This window comes from Propithecus coquereli, unplaced genomic scaffold, assembly GCF_000956105.1.
Source record: "Propithecus coquereli isolate 6110/MARCELLA unplaced genomic scaffold, Pcoq_1.0 Scaffold167, whole genome shotgun sequence".
In the NCBI taxonomy this organism is placed as follows: Eukaryota; Metazoa; Chordata; class Mammalia; order Primates; family Indriidae; genus Propithecus; species Propithecus coquereli.
Genome location: NW_012141302.1, coordinates 1,759,903 through 1,787,313, shown reverse-complemented (window position 1 = coordinate 1,787,313; position 27,411 = coordinate 1,759,903). Strand labels below are relative to the sequence as shown.

The 27,411-nt window shown below is 39.9% G+C and overlaps 1 protein-coding gene across 1 annotated transcript in view; it reads right to left on the bottom strand.

Annotated features, from left to right (window-relative positions):
- Positions 1-27,411, bottom strand: part of LOC105808094 (serine/threonine-protein phosphatase 6 regulatory ankyrin repeat subunit B) — a 194,232-nt gene that overhangs the window by 67,744 nt on the left and 99,077 nt on the right. The window contains exon 2 of the mRNA XM_012641657.1: positions 12,638-12,721. Within this exon, the coding sequence (XP_012497111.1) occupies positions 12,638-12,721 (84 nt within the window). The remainder of the gene's footprint in view (positions 1-12,637; positions 12,722-27,411) is intronic.

The following is a 27,411-nucleotide window of genomic DNA, read 5'->3' as shown; positions in this document are numbered from 1 at the left end:
CAGGAGTTTGAGATTGCAGTGAGCTATGATGACACTACGGCACTCTAGCCCGGGCAACACAGTGAGACTCTGTCTCAAAAAAAAAAAAAAAAGAAAGAAAGAAAAAAGAAAAATATATCTGACCAAGAATGGAACCACTGTGATAAAATCCTAGAACCAATGTAGTAGGAATACGAAATATATGACATAAATGCTCATGTATCCACATAGATACACCTTGAAGATATAATGTTAAGTGGGAAAAAGCAAGTTACAGAGGATGCAAACTGTTTGCATATGTGATATTTTTAAAGACGCACAACACCATCTATTGTTTTAGCACATATGTACACATATGCACACACATAGAATTAAGTGCATAAATAAGATTAGAGTATATAAAGATAAGAATGGGGAGGTCATAAAAAACTCTGGGACAGTGGTTCCTTTTGGGGAGAGAGGCAGGGAAGGAAAGGATGGGTCAGGGAGACTAAAATAGGCTCCAGCCCTGCTCATCCGCTTCCAGTCTGTGCCAGCACTGCTGCAGGTGCAGGCGACCCAGCCGTGAGCAAACCCAGGACAACCCTCAGGGAGCTGTCAAGTTAGTGGAGGGAGAGAGAAGACAAATGAATTCGCTGCACATGTCAGGTGGTGAGAAGTGCTAGGAAGAAGAGGTTCAAGGCTGAAGGAGGGTTGCTGTACATGGAAAGATCAAGGGAGGTGTCCCAGATAAGGAGATATTAATGCAAAGATGTGAATGACACATGGGCATGAGTACATATTTATATGGGGAGAAACTTCTAAATCTATAAAATTTTATAATGGTTCTTTTTAAGTAAACATAGCAAAGTGTTAATACTTATTCAGTCTCAGTGGTGGGCTTATGGTTGTTTTTCGAATGTTTGAAAATTTTCATAATAAAAAAGAAGATTAAAAACAAAAGCCGACTGCCATCAATTACTGAAAGATTAGGAGGCAGGATGTCAGACACCTCTGGATCCCTTCCAAATGGAATATCTTGAGCCTGTGGCTGCAGGTTCTATTTCTTTAGAGGTCCTGTACATATTGGGGCCTCTTCAGAAATCGCCAGTAATGGACAATACTGCCCAACCATTAGGCCATGCTTGCTTGCTTCCTGGCTTGTCTGTCTGTCTGTCGACAGTCTATCTACCTTTGCTTCCCAAGTAAAATGCATGCCTGTTCAAACACTGAGTGTCCCCTATTTGAAAGGGTCAAGGTTGGAAGATGAGGGGTCAATCTAACGTGTGCTCTAAACAGGAGAAAAAGCATATATACAAAGGAAGTGAGGACACGAGGTATAAATCAACATGAAGCCCTGATGACAAAAGACAGGACCTCTGTGAGCTGCAGGGAAAAACACACAGTGTCTGTATCATTGAGCTTGAGAGCTGCCATTTATTACATACTACGGTGTCACCCTTCTCTCTCCCTCCCCCAGAGAAAGGGACATGGTATCTTAGTAATGTTCTAGTCCCAGTTGTTCAGCAAAGTGGAAAAATGTCACAGCTATGTGATTCCCTCAAATGCTTTTCTGAGATAACATAAATTGTCTAAAAGAGTATGTAAGAAAGTATGGGGTGTCAGCTCTAGTGCTATATCTATAATAGGTCTTAATGAATATTTGGTGAATGAATGAATGTATATGAGGTTATCAATGACAATATTATATAAATGATATTTTTTTGTGCTCAGAGCATTTCTTAGGTCACAAAAGGCTTTCATGTGCCATGGCAGAGACTGTTGGTTTTCCCCAACATCTCTCTTTAATAATAGAAACGCTAATTTTTAACTGAGTAAATAACCACTCGGTGTGGTTCTGGACAATACATAAGCAATCATGTCCTTAATGGAAGTGTCCTTAAAGAGAGGGAGCATACCGTTCTTCTACCTTCCTCCTTCCTGCTAGCTGGAATTTGGATGTGATGGCTGGAGCTCAAGTGGCCATTTTGGACAATGAAAGGGAAGCCATGTACCAAGGATGGCAGCACAAAATGAAACATAGACTGGACGGTGACACCATAGAGTGTCATACTAGTCCTAGACAGCCTATCTCTGGGCTTGTTGTACATGGGAAATAAACTTTTATTTTACTCAAAACTATTAATACCATCATCTCATCTCCCTAACCACACTTCATAAAAAGTTTATTATCATGTCCATTTTATAGAATTGAGGCCATTGGAGGCTAGCTGGCTTGCTCAAGGACACACAGAACCCAAGACTTCTGTCTTCAAGCCAAGCTCAGTGCTCTTTTCTCTATACCCACAGTTGCATTTTGATGTGACTGATATGGATTATTTACCAATAAATAAAATACATTGAGCAAGGACATACAGGCTTGGTTGTGAAGGAATAATATCAGAAACTCTGAATATGTGCATGTGAGGATAGAGAAAGACAGAAAGAAGTTAAGGAAGAGAACTAAAGGAGAAGGCAGCCTGCGTCATATTCAGACTGACTTTAAAAAATACTAAGCGAGAAACCTATGCATCCTGTCCTACACTGCCAGGAATAGCCTTTTGAGCAGAAAGTTACCAAGTGACCTGATTGTAACCAGCTATGCACCCTCCTGGTAAAAAAATCTCTTCCCCACCCCTGCCAGGCTCCTACCCTAATTGACTAACATACACATTTAAGGTCTTAGAATTTTTTTTTCTTTTAAAGTCAGTGCTTCAAGGTTGTGAGGATAATACATTTATAAAACTACAGTTGGAAGGCCCTCTGGCTGTCATAGTTATATAGTTATTTAATGTTTGAAACCTAAAGCAAGAGATCCTTGGTAAAAATCAGGGCCAACAGAACTATTTGATCTGAAATATACTTTATATCCTTTTAATTTAAGCATGTCTTTTAAGAATAGTCTGAGTACGTGGTTACCTCTGCCCAATTCATTTTAAAAATATGAGTTATCACTTTTCCACAAAACTTCTTAAAATTTTTCTGATTAAAGTATATTCTCATTGTAAAAGAAATTGGAAAATTTGGAAAATAAATGGTATCTGGAAATTTTACTTGATTTTTATCCTAATCGAAACAATAATTCTTTTACCACAGTTTATGATATGAAATGTGTTTCATAGACTTAGATTAAAAGGCATTAGATTTTATGACATTGTCATCTAGAGTCTCATCCATACACATTTTCAGTCTTCGATATCAAAAAAAGGGGGTCCCCCTTGAACTTCTTCCAGAAGGGGAAGCATGGTGGTAGAAGAAAATAACTCTGCTAAGATGGCAACACCACTTCCTGAGTCCCTTGAAATGTGATGAAAGATGGGAACTTTCATCACACTGAAAGTTCACTGTGGTAGTAAGAACCACGTAACTGAAATGTGCTCTATACCTACTCAAACAAATACAATGAGTGCATTTTAAAAGTCAAATCCTTATACTACATATAAGCAATTTTGGAAGCTTGATTTGTTGGCTTTCTTATGATTGTGTTCATATAAATTTGTTTTTACCATTTACAAATACAATACATGCTCAGTGCAAAAATTTTCAACAATACAAAAGGAATTTTTAAAAAAAGCAAAAATCCCACTACCCAGATTCAACTATAATTAACCTTTTAGAGAACATTCTTCCATGTCTCTTCTTATCTACTTATATATACACGTGATAAATGCTGTTTGACAACTTTCACTGAAAAAATATTAATGTATCTTGAAGATCTTACCTTTTAATAATATATGTAATAAATACATATATAAATAAATGTATTTAACTACAAATCACCCTTTTTAAAGATAGCATGATATAACCACACATGGATGTACTGTAATATATTTAAGAAATAACCAGGCAGGCATGGTGGCTCGCATCTGTAATCTTGGCACTTTGGGAGGCGGATGGGGGGAGGATCGCTTGAGGCCAGGAGTTCAAGACCAACCTGAGCAAGAGTGAGACCGCAACTCTACAAAAACCAGAAAAATTACTCGGGCTCAGGCCGGGCACAGTGGCTCATGCCTATAATCCTAGCACTCTGGGAGGCCAAGGCGGGCGGATTGTTTGAGCTCAGGAGTTCAAGACCAGCCTGAGCAAGAGCGAGACCCTGTCTCTACTAAAAATATATACAAAAAATTAGCCGGGCATGGTGGCGCATGCCTGTAGTCCCAGCTACTCGAGAGGCTGAGGCAGGAGGATCGCTTGATCCCAGGAGTTTGAGGTTGCTGTGAGCTAGGCTGACGCCACGGCACTCATTCTAGCCCGGGCAAAAGAGTGAGACTCCGTCTCAAAAAAAAAAAAAAAAAAAAAAATTACTCGGGCTCAGTGGCACATGCCTATAGTCCCAGCTACTTGGAAGGCTGAGGCAAGAGGATCACATGAGCCCAGGAGTTTGAGGTTGCACTATAGCCTGAGCAACACAGTGAGACCCTGTCTCAAAAAAAAAAAAAGAAAGAAAGAACCTACCGGCCACTTCCAATTTCTTGTTATTATTAATATAAACCTCATAGCAACAAACATCGTTTGTATATATAGTTGACCAATCATTTTCTTTAGGGTACGTTCCCCTGTGTGGCGTCTGTGCGCACAGTCAGAATGCTGACGCATACTGCCAAGCTGCCCTTCAAAGGGCAGTACAAATTATTTTCCCCAAAAAGGCATCAGAGTGGTTGAGATCTGATTTTCACCTTTGCTGATAAGATGGGTAAAGAATGATGCTGTATGGTTGTTTTGTTTGAGCTCTTAGATTTCAGGTGAGGGTGAGACTGGGCACCTTTTCATATATTTTTTGGCTATTTACATGTTTCCCTTACCAAGTATGAGTAGCCTCTGCATGTTCTTTGCCCCTTTCTCTATTTGGGTGTTTATCTTTTTCTAAATAATTTAAAGAGTTCTTTGTATGTTAGGAATATCAACATTTTTCACAAATATTGTATATATTTTTAGTTTATCTTTTAACCTTATTTATGATTTAATATATAGAAGTCTGTAGTTTTTATATATTTAAAGGTAACCCCTTTTCTAGCATAGTTTTTATCTTTGTTATTATGGTTAGAAAGTCCTTCCCATACTATGATTACAAAAATATCTCCCCCATCTTGATAAAAAAAAATTAGGTAAGGATTCAGCTTTATATTTTTACATCTGGCTAGCAGTTGTCTCAACACCATTTATTAGATAATCCGCCTCAACCCCTGTGATTTAAAATGTTTACTTTATCCTAAGTCAAATGTCCAGATATGCTTGGTTCTAATTCTGAACTCTCTAGTCTGTTCCACTAGTTTGTCTATTCCTGTGCCAGTAACACACTGTTTTGATTGCTGTAGTTCTGTAATTTATTTTAATATATTAATATTTTGTGAAACTCTCTCCTCATCAATTTTCTTTTTCAAAAATTTCCTAGCTAGTCTCACATGTTTATTCTTCTAGGTAAAGTTCAGAATTGCTTTGTCAAGTTTCCCCAACACCTACCACCCAATTCAACTGTACTGAATTTACAGATTGATTTCAAACAATTGCCATCATAATTATTGTCTTCTTTCCATATAAGAATAATATGCCTCATTTATTCACATTTATATCTTCCCCCCAAATTGAATATCTAATGTGAAGAATGGATCACATCATTGATTGTTCAAATTCTCAAGCTATTTACAAAGTACGTCTTTTAATTGCTAGGTTTTTCTCTATACTATAAAAGTGTCTAGCAATTGCAAAATAATGCTAATGCCATATAGTTGGAATGTTTCCATAGCTCCAAAACACCCATCTGTATGATGTGGAGGGTGCAGATTGTATACCGTTGTAAGATTTCTCTCTCTCAGAGACTGGTTCTCCAGCCTCCACAGCCAGTGCTGGAGAAATCGGGCCTCAAGCTTAACTTCCTCCATAGGATAATTAGTGACAATGCTCACCAGACCTGCCTTCGCACATTTTAAATGGCCATGAAGCTTGCTCAGTGCTGTCTGGAGTTCATAAATCATTCTCTACAGGACACAGGTCATGGCTTCCAAGCTACAGCCTCACATCCTGGGCCAAGGTCCAACAGGGGGTGGATGGGAATGAGGGGGATGTGACTATATTGCCAGGCATGTGCTGAGAGATGGGCACCTATCCTCAGGACAAAAAGCACCATTTCCAGAACCGTGAAGGGACAACTAGCTTCCCCCCCTCCCCCATCCACTCCCACCAGTGAGCCAGAAATACTGTCAACGCTTGAAGAACACAGGCCACCGCGCTCCCAGAACACAAGGCTCTCAGTTTCAGGACCACAGCGTTCGCTTTCCAGATGGAAGTGGCCAGAGAAACCTTAATTGCTGCATATTTTCTGTCCTCATCCACAGTTAGCAAAACGGTGGCCTGCAGGCTGGAGTTGGCCCACAGATGTGTTTTCTTTGGCCTGAACATTGTTAGATCATCTTTTGGAACCAACATTTAACAATTTAGAGATTTCCTGTATTTTCTCTTAAAAACTTAAAAAGTCTAGGCCACACTGTGCCTGCATTCCCGCACGGTGCTTGATGAGAGCTGAGCCATTCATCGCATGCACTGACTGTGCACATCTGTCATCTATGGGACGCTGAGTTTGCCGCCTCTCCCTGCAGCTTCCTTACTACCAGCAGCTTCTGATTTAGGTCTAATTTGGAGAGTGCCCAGGTCACTAAGCCAGCAAAACAACCGAGGTCTTCATTCCCATATCAAATTCTTTCTTAAAGAAGAAAAAAAATTGAGTGGGATGTATGTAGGTTAGGAAAAATACACAACAATCTAGAAGCTTAAAAAGTTAGGCTCTATAGTTTCTATTTCTAATGTTTGAGGGAATTTGACATGATAAAATCAAGCTGAGAAAAATTTAGAGATGACATTAAATTGATCACTCCAAGTTCTTTGGGTAGAGTTATATTAAGTCCTCCTGGGTAGATTTTTAAAATATAATCTATTTTTTAAAGAAATACTACAACATCCCAACACACACACACACACGAACAAATTAGAAGTTTACTATTGTTAATTTGTCTTATTTCTTTTAAAAGTCCCCTCATCACACAATGTCAGTTTCTTTTTCTCCTCATTTGGATCTTGAGACTTGCAGATCACCATTACTTGAATTAATTCCTGTAGTCAAAAACTGAACCTTTAATGGTTTTCTCCCTTTCGTGTACTGTAAGTTCTTTACCAACATAAGCTTAGATTTCACCTGCAGATTTATTCCATTATATTCACATATCATCCCCTTCCATCTTGAAATTGGAGAAAGTAAGCAAAATGCACCAATATACTTGTGTCAAATCCTATTAGAGCAAGTAATAAACCTTAACAGCTTTACAAAATTATTTTGTGGTATAAAATAGACAGATTAAAATAATCAAACTGGTGACAACCCAACTATAAAATAACATTTTAAAAACTACAGAAACAAAATAAAATTGAGCATGCACTGGGTATTAAATGATATTGAGGAAACATTATTAATTCTATGCAGTACCATAATGGGGGGGGGGTGTGTGCATATGTGTGTGTGTATTTGTGTTAGTGAAACTCTTTAAAAAAAGAAATAAACATCATAGGTTTGCTATCACATGAGAATCACAAATCTTGGAACTGTAGTCTTTCACAGCTGTAAGAGTCTTTAAACATCACCAAATCTACGCATGGAAAGGAGGTTTCTAGTTTATATGCCAACTTCAATTTAATAGTTTAATTTAATAGTGCTAATTTAATAGTGCTATTTTGATCCTGAGATCAAAATTTCTCAATAGAAAAAAGTGCCATGAACCATTAGTGATGTTGGCCAAGGGTGCAAAATAGGAGAACAGGGCCATATGTGCTAATATTAGTCACTTTTAGAACATCCAGTCTAACGGTCTTTCAGAGAGCTTATCACTTACCAAGTCAACTTACTACTTCTTCAGACAGCTCTGTCTATTAAGTTATTTCTTATCTTTTGAGCTGAAATCTTATTTTCTGCAGCTTACAACCGCATGACATAATGACAACTCTAGTTCCATTATAACTTGACAGTGTTAACTTGAACTATTTGGGACAGTTCTCTTGTCCTTGCCAAGTCTAAAACATCACCCGTCTCTGCAACCACTCCTCACGTGGCATGGTTCCCTCCCCATCTTTGTCACTTGCCATTGACAGATGCCAATTTGTCTCTTCCTTCTTCCCGTGTGGCACAGTAAGACTGTCCTCTTGATGTCAAGTTGTCATGACATAATCCCAAAGATGCCTTTATTGAGTTCAAATTGTGGTTTTCAGAATCTCTGCACTCTTTGAAATTTTGAATTCAGGTGCTATTCTCCACCTTGAGCTCAGTTTGGTTAGTCAGATGGAGGCTTCTAAAAATCTTTCTAGCTATCAGCCATACCTAGGTCGATTTAAATGGATTTAAGGGTGTACAAAGGTCATCCCATATTTCCAGGCCCTGGTATGCCATGAGTCATAGAAACCTCAGAAAGACTCAGAGTACCCCTCCTGGTCCTTCAATGGCTCCCCAAATCAATCTACAGATCTTCAGTCTTACAAAGAGAACTGCCAATCGTACACCTGAGATCCGAGGGTCACTAACTACAACAGATGCTTCCTCTGTTCAACAATTTGTCCTTGTTGGAAGAAATAAAATATAGTCAACACAAATTGGCTAACCATAAGCAATAAAATGGGGTTGAGTCATTCACTCTACATGGGCTACAAGGACTAGACTAGGTGATGGAGCAAATGAGACCGAATGAGATAGTAAGCATGGCATCAAGGACATACAGTCGTCCCTCGGTATACACGGCGGATTGGTTCCAGGGCCCCCACGTATGTCAAATTCCACACTTACTCTCTTCCCCCAGTGGGCCCTGTGGAATCCACATACACAAAGAGTCTCCATATACATTGGTTTCACATCCCAGGAATACTGCATTTTCCAGGCATGTTTAGTTGAAAAAATCCATGTATAAGTGGACCTGTGCAGTTCAAGCCCATATTGCTCAAGGATCAACTGTAGTTCTTCAAAACTAAAACATAGATATAAATAACTCAAGTAGTAGTCAAAAGTGATCAGTGAGGTACAAGAACTGTGGGAGCTGAGAGAAGAGGTAGGTTTCTTCGGCTGGCGGAGGGGGGGCAGTAGTAGAGAAGACATCGGAAAGGAAGTGAGAATTAGGACAACTTAATGCCCTTTGCTGACAACCACCTCCCTTAACCTACCTAACCCGCCCCCAGCAAAGCATGTTGTTAGCATGAGGTTAAGAGGACACACCTGATGAGAGCATGGGGTCAAATGATCTCCTTTATACACTCCTGAGGGAGGGGACGGGGGAGGTGAGGGCAGTCTAAAGAGGTATGAGGGGAACAAAAGGGACTGTGGCCCCCAAAGAGCCCTAATATCAACCTAAGGAACTCAGGCCTTCCTTGTTCTCATTCATTCATTCATTCAATCTCTCACGTGTTCATCTATTCTTCTCCCTCCCTCCATCTCCCTTCCCTGCTGCCACACACCCAGCAACCCACAAATACAAAGCAAATTCCTACACGTCCCCAGGCCTTAGTTCAGGCATGACTGTATCAGATTCTCATGATTAACCTACTCCCTGCATAGCATGCATTGGAATGCATCACAAGGCCGGGCGCAGTGGCTCACACCTGTAATCCTAGCACTCTGGGAGGCCGAGGCAGATGGATCGCTCAAGGTCAGGAGTTTGAGACCAGCCTGAGCAAGAGCGAGACCCCATCTCTACTGAAAAATAGAAAGAAATAATCTGGACAATATATATATACAAAAATTAGCCAGGCATAGTGGCTCATGCTTATAGTCCCAGCTACTTGGGAGGCTGAGGCAGAAGGATCACTTGAGCCCAGGACTTTGAGGTTGCTGTGAGCTAGGCTGACGCCACCATGGCACTCACTCTAGCCAGAGCAACAGAGTGAGACTCTGTCTTAAAAAAAAAAAAAAAAAAATGCATCACAGTGTGATTTCTCCTTTGTTGACCTCTCTGCCATGTTGTAGCCCCAGGAGGGAAAGAGCTCATTGCTGTGTCCCTAGCACTTAGCACAGAGTCTCAACTCACTAAATAACTGTGGAATGAATAAGACACCTCACAGACAAAGTGGTATCACTGGAATTCCCTAGAATTCTGTAAGACGAAAACTTGATGTGGCCATGATTGCTAACGACTCACCAAAATCCATGTTCTTCGACTCTTTTGGGATACACAGCTACACTAAGTCCCCACCCTTCCTTGTAATCAGGTGTGGCTGAGTTCTGAGTTCTGGCCAATGGAATATTAGCGAATGTGATGTATGCCACTTCTAAGCTGACCCATAAAAATCCTTCCGTGCTTTTCCTCCATGCTCTTTTTTTTCCCTTTGGGTTGGCAGGACTGCAGACAACCTGTACAGGGATCTTAGAAATGGAATGTTGATACCTGGGACCCTGGGCAGAAAAGGGCCACCCCTCTAATCTGTTTATAGGAGAACTGAACTTCATACATCAAATGTCCATCCATACATTTAGAGGTCTATGTGTAACAGTAGTTAACCTATATAACTACTTCAGTGATACAGTTGGATTTACAGCTTAAGTTAGTCTCTCCTAACCTTTACCAGCCAACAACTGTTTGTCACATTTCCAAAGGGAAATCAAGGCCATCCAGAAGCCAGTACAATCTTTTCTGGTATGTGTGATGGAACAAAATTGCTATTTGCTCACAACTGTCAGAAAAAGATAGCAACCTTGCCTTAGGCTTGCCTGGGCTTGGTCCATAGCCACAAAACCGGCTGGGTAGACTCTGCTGATGTCAGAACACTGGACAGCAAGCTTGCCTGCCTGGCCTCGTCTCAGAAGTACAGGTCACATCCCACAGGCTCTGGACAAATGCCCAACTGCCTTCTTGAGTAGTCTGTCCTTGGCCTCTTTTGTGCTTGCCTTGCAAAAAATGTCACAAAACATTGTCCTGTTGTTTTCAGTGCCAGCAGGGGAGAAGCTGCCAAGAGCTTTTGCGAAAAGCCACACCAACCTGCACTGCCATAGGACAACAACCGCACCAAATGACTCTTCTTTGGAATAAAGCATTCAGCCAACAGGATAGGGATACACCTTTAGACATAATTCACTTTCCCGTGGCAAAGCTCCTCTTAGATTAAAGACGCATTTGATGATTTTTGTTGTTTCTACCCAACGCTAGACATTTTAAAGAGAACTCTCCCTGGTACACTTGAGTATTTTGCAACTGAATTACATTAAGAGAATTAGTAGCATGTACCATATGTAATTGCTTGTTCAATTCAGGTCTAGGACATTATGAAAAGGGTAAATCATTGACTTGATCTTTTTTCCTTTTTTAATTGCAGGTTGGTTTGTTGCAAGACCTTCCAGACTCAATGGTCCTTAATCTTTTGGAGGTCACAGATCCTTTTAAGGATCTGATGAAATGCCTTTTCACAGAAAAATATATATGTGCACAAGTGCACACATCTATTACCTGTGACTTCAGAGGGTACACAGAATGCCTAGTGCACCTATTGATCCCAGGTTCAGGGACCCTCTAGGACATGGCTCAGCAAACTTTTTCTCTAAAGGGCCAGGTAGCTTTGTGGGCCACATACAGTCTCTATCACAACTACTCAACTCTGCTGTTGCATTACAAGTGCAGCCACAGATAATATGCAAATGAATGAGCATGGCCGTGTTCCTACAATACTTTATTTATGAACACTAAAATTTGAATTTCATGTAATTTTCACATCACAAAATATTATTCTTGATTTTTTCCAACCATTTAAAAAATAAAAACTATTTTTAGCAGGCATTCTGTAGAAAAAAATGTATGTCGGACCATAGGTTGCCAACCCCTGCTGCAGGGCATGGGTTCTAAATATTACATCTTTATTTTCACTGACTTCTAATTGAAAATTACATTTCCTTCCATTGTGAATATAGGCAACAAACCACAGTAGCATTAGCAGTACCTTCGTTTCTTCTGTCACCAGTAGAAATCACAGGTACGTTCATATCACATTAGAGATGTTGCAGACAACTCAAAATAATTATTATGCTCATCACTAATTTTAAATCATGGTTATTATTAGATCTTCTGTTGTATCTTATTGTTTAAATGTGTTGATGAAAAAGCATATATATATCACAAATTAGATTTTTAACATTTGGATAACTCTATTTCAATATAATTGATTTCCTTTCTAACCCTATATATTTTATTTTACGGGTTTAAAAACAGTATTCTGGCCGGGCGCGGTGGCTCACGCCTGTAATCCTAGCTCCCTGGGAGGCCGAGGCGGGCAGATTGTTTGAGCTCAGGAGTTCGAAACCAGCCTGAGCAAGAGCAAGACCCCGTCTCTACTAAAATTAGAAAGAAATTAATTGGACAACTGAAAATATATAGAAAAAATTAGCCGGGCATGGTGGCGCATGCCTGTAGTCCCAGCTACTCGGGAGGCTGAGGCAGGAGGATCGCTTGAGCCCAGGAGTTTGAGGTTGCTGTGAGCTAGGCTGACACCACGGCATTCTAGCCCGGGCAACACAGTGAGACTCTGTCTCAAAAAAAAAAAAAAAACAAAAATAAAAACAGTATTCTGAGCAGCAGTCCAGAGCTTTCACCAGATACTAAAGGAGTCCACGGTACAGAAAGGGTTAAGAGCCCTTCCCTGCTCCAGGCTAACAAACCACAGCATCTCTTACCAGGGCATTCACATCTTCGGTCTTGTGGATGAGCATCCGTATCTCCTCTGGATCACCGCTGAAGATTGCTTGGACCAGTGGTGGCTGCAAACACAAGAGAATGAGAATTAGAACGACAATCAATATATTTGATTGCATTCAGATACAAATGGTGAGAAGAGGACTTTTTTCCCCTAAAAGTTTATCCAATATTATCAATCGGCAGATGAAGATGAATAAGACTCAGACCTACCCTCCCTAGAAGTGCAGTGTGGGAGAAATTTATATAAAGAAATAACTATAATATGATCTGAAGGCCATGACAGATAGTCACATCTAACCTGGAGCTATGAACTAAAGTGAGTGTAACATGAAAATCACCCATAGTTGAAATTTTTGTTGATAAACACTTAAATTCTGACAAGGAAACCACCAAATATGTGGTTTTGTGTATATAGTTCCTGTATGGACTGAATTGTGTCTCCCCAATATTCATATGTTGTATGCTGTAACCCCCGATGTGACTGTATTTGGAGATAATTAAGATGAAATTAGATCATAAAAGTGGGACCCTAATCTGAAAAGATTCACGTTCTTATAAAAAGATGACAAGACACCAGAGCGCTCAAGCTCCCCTGTGCCTTCATACAGAAGGAAAGGCAGTTTCCCCAACTTGTCTGATCATAAGAATCATCCAAGATGCTTATTAAAATAATGTTCCCAGATTCCTTTCCTGGGGATTCTGATTTAATACCTCTGGGGTAGGGGGCCTGCAAATCTATTAATACATTTTTAACAAGTGCTCACCTAATTCTTAGGAGTTGGCAGCAAACACTGGCCTCAGGTAAAATCAGTAGCATCACCTACCTTGACCTCTCCCTGTGCTATCTACTTGGGAATCTGAGTCTTCATTTTCCTTCTAAACCTTCTTTTCTTTTTTTTAACCCTCCTATTACCTATTTTACAGGTTTTGATGCTGTTTATTGTTAGTTTGGTGGGCCAAAATAAATATTATCAGTAGGATATAGTAAGATTCCTTGAGGAAACACTATATAAAAAATGTCAAATTGCAGATGAATATCTCAATAGGCCATGAATTTGCCCAGGTGTTTCCCCTCTGCCATAAAAGTTTCCAGCAAATGGACAGGTGTATCTCTTTTATCCCCCAAGATGTTCTGTCAATTCTGCTTCTTGCCAAGGTGTATAGATAGTTTCTCAAATTGCTAACAATTACATAGCTGTAAAGAAGTCTTAAAAAGAATACAAGCTGTCCACTAGTTCAGTCTTAGCTGGTTGCTCTACCTAAAGACAAGGGTGTCCTTCCATGCTCTTCCTGACGAACCAAGTCTCCAGGTTACATCTGCCCGATGGTGAGAACCACATTTCACACAAGACACAGAGTTAGACACAAATTCAGGGCTTCGACAAAAATATTGAATCTTGTTCATCTGATTCATATTTATCTATCTGCTGTGGCTTGTGGCCAAATGCTCACATATTCATTTCTGCCTTTTTGAATCTTAAGAGAAAACAAACAACAAACCCCAACAACCATAGGACCTTAAATAGAAGTAGAGTCTGACAAGATTTTAGGGTTAAATCAATAGTGGTCAATCAACAGTTGAGAAGTTAAGATTCTAAGGAATCAACCTAACCCAGGAGTGAATACACACTAGTTAGTCACTTTAAGGGAACACAATGAGGTGAGCAGAGCTTCCTACTCCTGAGTGTAAGCGAAGCTTGCAGATATTCTGTTGCACTCACTCAGTCCTCACACTTCTCAAGGAAGGCAAGCATGCCAAGTTATGGCTGGAATGTTCTCAAAAAGAGCACCCTGACAAAGCTGCCAGAGAAGAATGTCAGCACCAGTCCCTTCGCTGGGAGTGGTGTCTAGACCTTCCCAAAGACCTCTGGGCCTAGTGCTGCTAAAAGCTACTTTGTAGAGTATTGTCAATGCACAGAATTCCTGGAAGCCATTGGGAAGAAGACTCTGAGCTACTGTTGTAACCCTTCCAATGCTGCAGTTGCACATCTGCATACATATACCCACATGTATATTCACTATCCATACTCATGCACATATGCGTAGAGATACATGTTGATTCACACACAAACCCCTTCCACTCTCTGTGGAACAGGAAACTGCCTATTCTCCACAGCCCAGAGCCTTGCTAGATGGACATCTCTAGCCCCAGCTATGCTGCATGGCCACTGTGACATCATTGTCTTTACAACTATAAATCCAAGCATCGTGGGAGTCCAAAACGGAACTTCACAGATAACACACTTTGCTTGAATTGAAGCTGTGTGTCTGCATGGATATAATTCTTGAACTAAATTACTGTGAGTCTTGAGCAAGTAGAATTTATTTATTTATTTTATTTTATTTTTTTTGAGACAGAGTCTCACTCTCTTGCCTGGGCTAGAGTGCCGTGGCATCAGCCTAGCTCACAGCAACCTCAGACTCCTGGGCTCAAGTGATCCTTCTGCCTCAGCCTCCCAAGAGGCTGGGACTACAGGCATGCGCCACCATGCCTGGCTAATTTTTTCTATATATTTTTAGTTGTCCAATTAATTTCTTTCTATTTTTAGTAGAGACAGGGTCTCGCTCTTGCTCAGGCTGGTTTCGAACTCCTGAGCTCAAACAATCCTCCCGCCTCGGCCTCCCAGAGTGCTAGGATTACAGGCGTGAGCCACCACGCCCGGCCTAGAATTTATTTTTTAAACATTATGCATGTTTCTTTTTTTGTTCTCCATACTCCCAAATAAAACATGCCCAGAGAGCACATTGGCATTCCCTTTTGTTGGAATTTTAATCCAATCCTGCTGTTTTATTTTCCCCCAGGTAAACACTTAACCTGAGAATAAATATTTGGAAAAAGATATATCTAAATACTGTCTGCATTGCATGATTTTTTTAAAGAGAGAATATTCTAATTACAATATTCTTGCTCATAAATATCAAGGATTTATATATTCTGTTGACCATTGATTTGGCAACCATTATAATTTTTGTAGCTTTTGCCTTAACCTTGATAAGGCTTAGAAGTAAAGCCTTACCTATCCAAGAGCAGAGACCTAAGCCTTGGCATATGAAGGTATTTCTTTTAGAAGTTTCACACATTTCAGCCCTAGCATATACAATGCAAGAGTGCTTTGTGTGCAATAGGCTACAAAACTGAATAAACACAAAATCATAACAGGGGTTAAAACTGTGAAAAATAAATAGTGGCAGGGCAAAAAAGGAGATTCAGATAGCAAGAAATCATTGATGATCATTCCATAAAGAAATATAAATTCTTAAGAGAGGTATGCAGTTATTTCAGCTTCAATTGCTAAAATTTTCCTAGCATGCTTAGGAGCTGTAAACTGGAAATGATTACCATATGCTCCAAATATCAACACAGTCCCTCACCTAGATTCTCAAGGCAGAAGGATATTTCCTGGGCCTAATTTACCGATAGCACAAGTGGAATTTGTTTTTCAAACGCGACCTGTCCTTGTCTTTCAACATCACCAATTACCAGCCTCCTACTCCTTCTTCCAGGAGTGTTGAGGGCTGCCTTCTAGAGGTGACTGTCTGCCAGGCTGCTAACTTGACCCCTCTAAGACAGAAGTGCAGAACAGAGGGGCCCCTTGAATTTGGCAGCCATTATAAATTTTACAGCTGACCTTACTAACACTAGGAACTGAAACCTTATCAGGAGAAAACCACTTTCTCTACCCATATCCCCTATCACCTCATCCAATTAAATATTTTTTTGTCTTTTCTCTCACACTAAAAACAAACTGAAAATACTTGATTTCCAAAACTAAGATGCTAAATCAAATGTACTAGCTATAGTTATTCTCAAACTTTGAAATAGAGTTACAATTCCACTAGGGGGAGCAAGATGGTAACTTGTTACCTGGGAGATAAAAGTAAAGGCTCAGGTTGTGTAATTAAGGGAGTGAGGGAGTTGAAGGATCCACTTTATTCAAGACAGAGAAGAACTTAAACTTCTGAGAGAGTTCTTAGTAATAAGTAAACGCATACACCATGTACCATCAAACACACACAAAAAATTTCCTATCAATCCCTGAGGGTTCAGGTTTTTAGGAAATAACAATAAAGCTATCTAAAACCCAGGTATTTAATTATCATTTTCATCATCTGCAAACTCCGAATCAATTATTTCCTCAATTCCACTAAAAAAATGTTACTACTAGTGCATCAGACACACCCTCCATTTCAGAATGAAGCCATCACAGGTTCTACAGAGAGAGCTTGGCTAGTTAGAGTACCCACTCCGGCCAGCAGTGATGTCACCAATCCCACCAGCACCACCTGGCAAAATCCCCTAAGGAAACCACCATTCTGATTTTTGCTAAAACCACTGTACAGTGCACTTCACTTTCCCTTTGTCAGAGCTGCATGCTCCTGACTAATAAATTGGCTTTGGAAGATGAGTAGAGTGACAAAGGCTATTGCTGAGCGTAACTACAGCCAATGTTTAATAAGCCCAAGAAGCATCCAGAAGATGCTCCAGAACTTCCTTCCAAATTCCTAGTGTGCTGCTTATCTTTTTCTGCTTAGACTAAGTAAAGACTCTAGGTCTAAAAGAAAACATCTTACATTCTAATCAGGAGTGGGTATTGGGAATCAATCAATACCCGAGAAGGAAAAACTGATATTCCTAAACATCTGTCCATACTTGAGCATTCTGAGTACAGTGTGTCATTAAAGCAAGAAGGGCGCGTGTTATTAGTAGCTAATAGCTGATGCAGCAATAATCTGGCCATGTGAAGCCATCAACTTATATGAACAAGCTGAAACACTCCATTAGGTAACAACTGGTTTTTGTATGAGGCAGCGCTTGAATTTTTGCAAAAGGATAATAAAAATGTGATCGAGTCACTAGATTTAATGGACAAAACTTGCTAGCTCTATTCATGTGGGTCCTGCTGTGTGATCTGCCATTAAGGATTTCCTGAATTTAGATCACTCTTTACCTGGGGAGACGTTCACTCCATCACAGAAAGATAATGATGGTCATAAAATCAAAATCTGTTACTCTTAAGTACCATCAGAACTATATGAAATACAGCGAGTCCTCATAAACATTTTTTTAAAAATCAGGGAGTGTGGCAGGACTACATGTCTAAAAATGTCTCCTATGGGCCATGCTGCAGAATAAATGTATATAATATTTCCAATTATTAATAAAAACAGAAAAGCATAAAATTTTAACCAATAGTAATCTCCTCTCACTAAATACCTATTTGTTCACTCCTGTGAAAAAGAAACTATGTTTAATCAGAAAAAGGAGAAAATTAATTTATTACGTAAGCTTTTCCAAAATGAAAATAACATGTAGGCACCGACTATCAAATTGTTATTCAAGGACCAACTACCGAGTTTTTGGAACATTCACATCCTTTGTTGCTCCTTCCTTTCCTGAGATTCTCCTTGGCTGTTTCTCTGCTCTTTAATACTACTCATTAGCATCTTCACCAGAGAATAGCTAACCCGAGGTGAAGTAAAACCCAGGCATGTCAGCTTTGCTACTAGTTATTTACAAAAGGTTAGGCAAAAGGAAATGATGAAACAACTGTATCAGTCAAATTGAAACCTGGAGGCAATGTTGATTTTTACTGACCTCCAACCTCTCTCGCTTTTTACTAGACTAGGAAGATTAATGCTATGGTATCAGACCAACCTGGGATGAAATCCTAGCCATTTCAGTTTCAGTTTCCTTATCTATAAAATGGGATTATGACAGCCATTTTACAAGATGTGTTCAAGAAATGGTATAATATATGCAATGCCCCTGTGCAGGGCCAGATGCATAGTGTACACTCAATAAAAATAGTGATTATTTTTGACTTTGAGTCAAGCTCAAAAACCTTCACAAGTAAGTACATTATGTCCATATATAAAAGGAAAAATGAGGGATTTTGAAAGATCTCCTCAAACATTACAGAACAAATAAATTGAGTTAGGATTATAACTCACTCCACACCACCTCTAAAGGAGGAGCCCATCATACTGGGAGAGAAGCTTTCATAGGCAGGGCAGCAAAAATCAAACTGAGCCTAGCTTGGCGTTTGCTATACTGGGCAACCTCAAAAATGTCACTATAGTCTCTCTGTACTTGGAAGTCTAACCTACAAACTAATAATAACTCACTGAAATAATACATCATTATGACTAATTAAAATGTGCCATTATTTATGCCTGCCTGATGGAACTTGAGATTGTAATTTTACTACTTAAGGTTATCATAAAAATATGTAGTTACACCTTTCTTTTATGATCTTCTGATGGTCATGGAGGAAATGAATTCCCTGTTTGGAGGTGTGAGTGGGTCAAATGATTTGCCTATTAGTGGCAAAGTTGAGACTAGAATTTAGTTTTCCTGATTCTCCCAGTTCAGTACTTTCTCTCGCATGTCATGTTTATACTATAATAACATCATATAATATATATAATTCATGATCAGGAATTTAACCTCAGTTTCAACATTCTCCTTATGGAGAAATATTATACACTAAGGAAAAAAGCTACCATATATGATATATATTCTCTCTACATATTTACGTATTTATACTATATATTTATACTACATATTTATACTATATAGTGCCTAAATATATGTATATATTTCCAGATGTAGTTCCTCTACATTAACAAAATAGCTAGCAATGAAACAATCTTACCAAAAGACAGAAAGCAAAGGTTACAATCTTTCAAAGTAGAGAGGCTCAGTGTGGGTTTGAGTTATCAGAAAGATGGAGAAGGTGGGTGCTAAGCTGAATTTTGAAGCATTAGACTGTGGAAAAAATCTTTCATGTTGGAGAATAATAGATGGTGAGGTTAAAAAAGTGACTAGATGGGTGGGGGGAGTGGCACACCAGCATAAGGAGTTTTCACCCCAATCTTGTGGGCATACAGGAACTGGGGTCTTGAGCAAGAGAAAGAAATGGAGTTTGCAAACATTTAATCTGGCCACAGTGTGCACTGAGCACTGGAAGAAGAGAGATTGGAGTTAGAGACCCAGTGAGAAGACTGCTGCCACAATCCAAGCCATCATAGGAAAGAACTTTTCCATCTTCCTTCATCACAGGCTACCCAGGTGCTATTTACCGGGACATGGTGGAAACGACAGACCCTGTTTTCAGTTCTTTGATGTCTGCTCTATTCTTGTATGCAAGTTTGGCACAGCATCTTGGCTACTTTCCTTCATTTTTTATATATAGCCCAAATCTCCTGCCCCCGAGACACTAATGTTTCCAGGTGAAATCGAGGTTACTTCCCCTAGTTCTGGAACACTTCCATTTTTCCCCCATAGAACCTCTGCGGATGTAAGCTCTGTTTTGTCAGACTTGTCACTTGATCACTGAATTTAAATCATAACATTTCAAAAATAGGCCACATCCATAAAGAGAAAAGCAAAGCAAAACAAGGCAGACATACTTTGCCAAGTGCCATATTTTTATCAGGATCTGCTGCCAACTACCCACATCTTTTTTCACTCTGTCTAGTTTCAAATGGCTTGAAATCAAATCTAAACTTTAGCTCGGTTAATTAAATAGTGTTGGGGAGTTATCTTTTAAAGAAACTTAATTTAAGCAAGAGCACAATGGATCCAAGACTTTAGTGCACACAGAATATTTAACTCAATGTATTTTTAGCGAAACAAAAAGAACAACGATCTATACCCCTACAACAGTTTTCTGTTTTGAAAAATTGTTATAGAAGTTTTATTTCCTATCTTAGTTTTTGTTACATTCTTTGTATAACTGTATCTTACATCTTATTGAATTCATGTGGTTTCAAATATGAGAAATGAGTTAATAATGTTAATCAATATAAACCATTTTAGTGATGTTTATGGGGGAAAAAGTATATGGCAGAAGATGATTTTCAAGGTTGTAGGTATATTCAGTATAATTTTTTTGTTCAAATACAGAAAGTAGCTCTCTGTTTTAGGATGCATTGTAAAACATGACTTTTTATTAAAGCCTGGTATGTGCATCTCCTATCATAAAAAGGGCAACAGTGAAAAATATTCCTTACAAAAAATGGTAGAAAATGATTCATAACTATATTATTATTTTCTGCAGTCTTGAGTAATTATAATTTTTGAGACTCTCAGAAATTGGAAGCTACATAAAGAAATTCAAGTGTCCTTTAAGAACAACAACAAAATCAATATGTAGAAATAAAAGGTATTCAGTAGAAATGTGGCAATCTCTTGCTGTATTCGAGGGGGTTGGAATTACCGTATATGAGGTATATGGGTTAACTCATCACATGAAGTCCTTCATGATTCAGGTAACTCCAAATTGGGTTCGTCTAATATTTGTTAGTACCTGGATTCTTTCAAAACACCAGCAAGCCACTTTTTACACAATCAAGTCTTTCCAAAGCCCATCACAATATTCCTTTAAACCCTCTCCTTTCTTTCTATAGTTCTTTTTCTTTGAATTTCATGTGCATTCTTAGCAGTTAAACTCTCACCACCTCTCCACAAGTGAGGGATTAGGGACCTGTGCAAAACTGAGTCACCTTCCTGGTCCTGGTTGTTCTGACGACTCGCAAATCTAAGGCTTGACTAGGACCTGGATGAGTCTCTGCCTGAGATGACTGGAGGGTCCCCTGCTGCCCAGAAAGCCAGAAAAGTCACAAGGAATGTGAATCTATTAGAGACTCCCTCAGTGGAGTCTTCTGGGAAGCACCTTGTCAATTTCTCCACCCAAAATCCTGGCAAGAGCATTCAGTGACAGATTTCAAAGGGAAACGATAAGACAGCAGGAAGAAAGAGGAGCCTGAGAGACTGAAAAACATTAGATAATATAAAATGGGAAATTCTACAAAAAAAAAAAAAGGACAGTCATATCATATTTCCTTGTGGAGACATCAACTCTGTTCATATTTCCTTCATTTCTCTACACACGACCCCCTCCAACAAGAGATGAAAGATATGTTTTCTAAAAATTAATCTGGTACATTTCAGATAACCATATTCAATTCAGCAAAGATTTACTAAGCATAAGAGGCCGGGCGTGGTGGCTCACGCCTGTAATCCTAGCACTCTGGGAGGCCGAGGTGGGCAGATCGTTCTGAGCTCAGGAGTTCGAGACCAGCCTGAGCAAGAGCGAGACCCCGTCTCTACCAAAAAATGGAAAGAAATTAATTGGACAGCTAAAAATATATGTAGAGAAAATTAGCCGGGCATGGTGGCGCGTGCCTGTGGTCCCAGCTACTCGGGAGGCTGAGACAGGAGGATCACTTGAGCCCAGGAGTTTGAGGTTGCTGTGAGCTAGGCTGACGCCACAGCACTCGCCCCAGGCAAGAGAGTGAGATTCTGTCTCAAAAAAAAAAAAAAAAAAGATTTATTAAGCATAAAACATTTACTAAGTGCAAGAAATTCAGACACTGAGATGTCTTAGTCAGTCTCTCCCATGAATGAGTTCCCAAGGTGTAACAAGAAGTACACAAGTATACACGGCTAGAACGTAAGGCAAACACCGCAGGAGAAGTACACAGCGAAGGGAGAGACATTTCATCTGGCCTCCTGAAAGATGCAGCCTTTGAAATGAATATTGGAGACTGGAGAGGATTAAACAGCAGAGATGAATGGAATGGGAAGGAAATGTCCCTTCTTTCATTCAGAAGACTGTGAACAGTAGCTGGGGAGACTGATCAGGCACAGGGAACAGTTTTATTTGGCTGGAGTATGAGAGAAATGAGGTAAGCTTAGGAGTAGCCAGGGATCCTGTCATGGAAGGCCTTGAATGGCAGGCTAAGAAATTTGGACTCTCTTCTGTAGAACTGGGGAGCCATGGATGGGTTTTGAGCAGAGCAGTGACCTAGGAGTTGTACTTTAGGAGAATCACTCTAGAAACGGATTGTATGGTGAACTAGAGGAAAAGACTGGAGGGCTACAACAAGTTAGGAGACTGCAACGACGGTCTGGGTGAGGGCTCCTGGGGATGAAGTAGCCCTCAGTGGTTAGGGGGAACGTTCTGGTAGCTAAGATGCAGATCTAAAAGGTAAATGAACTATCCTCACCTTTAATGTAGCAAGGGCTAACACTCTCAGGCCTGGCTGCCTACATTCAGAAAGACTCTGACCAACTTCCTCTGTAGGACACAGAGCTCTCTGGAGCAGCCCCAGCCCAACATCAGCAGAGGAGCACCGGAAGTTCTGCAGCATTCGCTTTCTTTGCTCTTTCACTTGTGCAAGCTCCTCCCGTTGCTCACCGTGCTCTGTTCAGCTCTGGGACAGGAAGTTCCTGGGGCTCTGAAGTCAGCTAGCATCCTGCATCGTTGGTACAACCTGCTACTTCTCTCTCCACTCCACCACAGAAACCAGAGCCTCAAGGCTTTCGATTTGGGTGCTACCTTCACAGTTTAGGTTTTTGTAAACAGAAAGCTTATCTTCATGTCATGAGAAAGAAAGAAAAAAAAACATATCTTCATGTCTTGAGCTGAAAGAACAAAACATAGCTAACCCAAGTACATGCTATCTTTATTTCCTTATCTTTATTTCCTGACTTTAAAATTTGTCAAGGATAAACTCATTTTCTTCTGATCACACAAAGTTTGAAAAATAGGAAGAAGTATTATGGGAGAGAGACTTTCTAACGCATCAAAACCCCCATGCATTTTCTCTTTATCTTATATTTGCTGAGTTTCAATCTCAGTAGTTTTCCTACTGCAACAACACAAAGACAGATAAAGAAAAAACTGAATAACCTTTTCTATCACCAGCGTTAACAACCTAATGAGTATCCTTTGACATATTTCACCATGTTCCTGTTGACACATAAAAATACAGATATAGATACGCAATATTAACATTGTTATCACAAAAATGGTATTTTACTATTTCCCTCTCTTGCAATTTGCAAGAATAATAATAAATAACATATTGAGGACATCCCCCAGGTCAGTAGCTACAGGATTAACTTCTATCTTTTAATAACTATATAATATTCGGATATATCATAATGTATTCCATTATTCCCCTTTGGATGGACATTCAGGTTGGTTCTAGTTTGTGCCACAACAAACAGGCCTCTCCCAGTACCCATCCTAGCTGATGCATCACACAGAGAAGTGCCGCAGAGCTGAAGGTGTTTTCTGAGCACTTATAATATGCTATTTTTTTTATGAAATATAGAAAAGAAATGTGTGACATAGTCCCTTCCTCAGAGAGTGCCAAATATAGCTGGGGAAGTAAGCCTAACCCACACAAAACAATTAAACTGTGTAAAACAGAACCGAACTGTGTTCTACAGACTTCATGCAAATGGATGCCAAGTTGTCCTTCTGCACAATGACAGATGGGAGAGATAACTTGGAGGTACTTTTAGTTTTGATATCCTAGGAACCTTCTCTGATTTAGAAAAGGGGGGAACAAGAAGGGCTAAGAAGGCAGAGAAGTGTCTGTGGAGGAGGCAGGACTTGAACGAGGCCTGCGAATGGTTTAGATCGATGGAGAAAAAAAGTCTATTTTGGAGTGACAAGTGAGCCAGGGCACAACACGGACTTTAGACATGTATATGTTCGGGAGAGTGACAATAAGCAGTCCCTTCTCCAAGTTACAGCGTTTCCAAACACCATCCTCCCATACTCCTTCCACTTCCCACCCCTTGCCTCTGCTTAAAGACATAAAAGAATCCCAAGCTTGGCTGACACAGAACATTGCACTAACGCCGATTCAAAATGCATTACTTCCAGCCAGCATTACCTTGAAAATACCCCAAATCTCTTCCCTCCCTGTCTTTTCCATGCCCCACCCGTCCCCTGCCAACACACACACACACACACACACACACACACTCTCTCTCTCTCTCTCCACCTTTCTGTAACCTTCGAACAATAGCAGTCTTTTAAGCTGTTCCTGTCCATCTGGAAAATAACATGAATAACATGGAACAAAGCAATTATGAAGTTTAAGTGATTGTGATTTAAAGAAAAAACTCAGCTCTGGCTGGGCACAACAGCTCACACCTGTAGTCCCAGCACTCTGGGAGGCCAAGGAGGGAGAATCCCTTGAGGCCAGGAATTCAAGACTAGCCTGGACAACATAGTGAGAACCTGTCTCTATAAAATATTTTAAAATTAGCCGTGCATAGTGGCACATGCCTATAGTTCTAGTTATTCAGGAGGCTAGGGTGAGAGGATTGCCCAAGCCTAGGAATTTGAGGTTGCAGTGAGTTATGATCACACCACTGCACTCCAGCCTGGGTGACAGAGACCCTCTATCTAAAATAAAAAAAACTTCGAAGAAGATAAAACTAAGTTCTTTTGATAACCAAAAACGTTGTTAAAATGTTGACATTGATAGTCACTACAGTACTGGTCTTTCACTCCATGTAATAATATGTTTGCAACTTATGCAAATCTATTTAAATATAAAACATATTTAATAACATGTTTTAAACTTTATCATATTGGTAAATATGATTTGAGAGCTCAATGTATGTGCCATTTATGTATTATGCCTTGATACTGAATATAAGTAGCTCTATGAGAAAGTTCTGAAAATGAAATAGGCACAAGTAAATTAATGTGCTTTTTATCTCAAAAACTTGAGATTTAAAAGGTATGTGTAATGTTTAACTGAAGGGCACCACAGAGAAGCCTATGGTTCTCTTTTTTTTCACTGTCCCCCTCAGTCTAAAATTAGCTTTCAACATATTTTTTCAACATTAGGAAAACAAGATTCACTCCTAGGATGTTAACTTGAATGCCAAGTTTGAGGATATAATCTTGACAGTCACGTTACAGAGAAAAGAAAGGCTTTTAATAAAGAGAGTGAGTTATTGAGTTTAAATAAAACCTAATTTGCTGTGTGTTTCTACTTAGCAGCAGAATTTCAGAAAATTCCCCTGACCTCCGTTGTACTAAGCCCAACCACAAAGGCAACTGAGGCCTGAGACATGGTACCAGGGAGGTAGGGTCCTAAGGCCTCCTGTGGTCCAATTGACCATAACTCAGGTTGGCACCTTTCTTGGTGACTCTACACCCCCTTATCTTCACCAACACTCCCCCAACATTGGCTCTAAATGATGTGGAGACCCCATTAGTGTCTTTGCATGTTAAATCTAGATTTGGGAATCTGTACCACACACCTAACATCAAAACTCGTAGCAATTGTTACCCGGTCAATATGCAATGTTCCAGTGGTTTAGAATGTACAATATGACCACAGTTCTTTTGAGATCATTGTCCTGACTGAGGGGGACCTTTGGCTGCCCTTCGTCCACCCAGGGATGAAAGTGGCCTTGGCCAAAGGCAGCAAAACCAAGTCTCATGTGATGGAAGCAGCCAGCCCAGACGTGTTAAGGCCTGTTCTCTCTTTAACAGCACTCCGAGCACATTTGGCATTATGCGACTACATTTTGCTTCTTGAATCATGATCAATCACAAATGTTGAAACAACGCAACTGAGGGAAGTGGAAAGAAATGATCTGAGGTGCCAGAGACCTGATCTAGCCTGGATCAGTAGGCATTACATGAACAAGGGCCAGTCACAAAGGAGACAGAAACCTCTGTTTCCTCACTAGAAAAGATGGGTTCGAAATGATCAACTCCCCAAGAACAAGAAGGGGGAAGATCAGATTTTAGGTGGCAAAAAACCAACAAGGGGTCTAGGTGATGGGAAGCTCGCTCTGCCAGAACAGTAGGACCACCGAGCATGTCACCCACAGCAGGGGAAGTAACGGGATCAACCCACTCAGAATTGTGGACACCTGTGTGCAGTTCTAAAGGGCCTCCCCCTTTTTTATTTTAAGACCTAAATGGGTGTAGAAGAAATTTGGCTGATGGTTTTTAGCTGGACTGCATATCAAAATCCCCTGGGAAATTGTGTCCCACCCCACTGAGCCTGATGTGGTAAGTCATGGGTGGAAATCCTAGGACAAGCACTTGAAAAGGCTCGCCAGGTCACTTGCATGTATGTATCCGTCACACATACAGTATTTGATCTGATTCTTCATATCGATGCCTTAGAAATGCTACACCTTTGACTCAATAATCCCACTTGAGGAACACTATCCTATAGAAATAGCGAACCATGCGGATAATTTTTATATAAAGATTCTCATAGCAATGCTATTTATGATAGCAAAAACTTAAAAGGAACCAATGTCAAAGCTAGGGAAATTATTAAATAAGTTACAATATATAAACCAAAAAAAAGATACATAAATGGCCAAAAAGCACATGAAAACATCATTAGTCACCAGAGAATAGAAATGAAACCACAATGAGATACCATTTCACACACACTAAAACAAAACAAGTAAACAAAAAACAGAAAATAAGCGTTGGTGAGAAAATGAAGAAATTGGAACATTGCTGATTGGAATGTAAAGTGGTGCAGCTGTTGTGTGAGACAGTTTGGTGGCTCCTCAGCAGGTGAAACACTGAATTACCATATGACCCAGAAATTCCACTCCTAGGTACATACCCCAAAGAACTGAAAATGGGTGTTCAACCAAAAACTTACACATGAATGTTCATAGCAGCACTATTCACAATAGCCACAAGTCTGAAACAACCCAAATGTCCATCAACTGACAGTGACTGATGAACACATAAACAGAATGTGATATAGCTACACAATGGAATATTATTCAGCCACAAAAAGGAATAGTATATAATGACAGATGCTACAACATGGATGAACCTCGAAAACATTATGCTAAGTGAAAGAAGCCAGACACAAAAGACCATATGTTGTATGATTCCGTTTATATCAAATACCCAGATGAGGCAAATCCACAGAGACAGAAAGA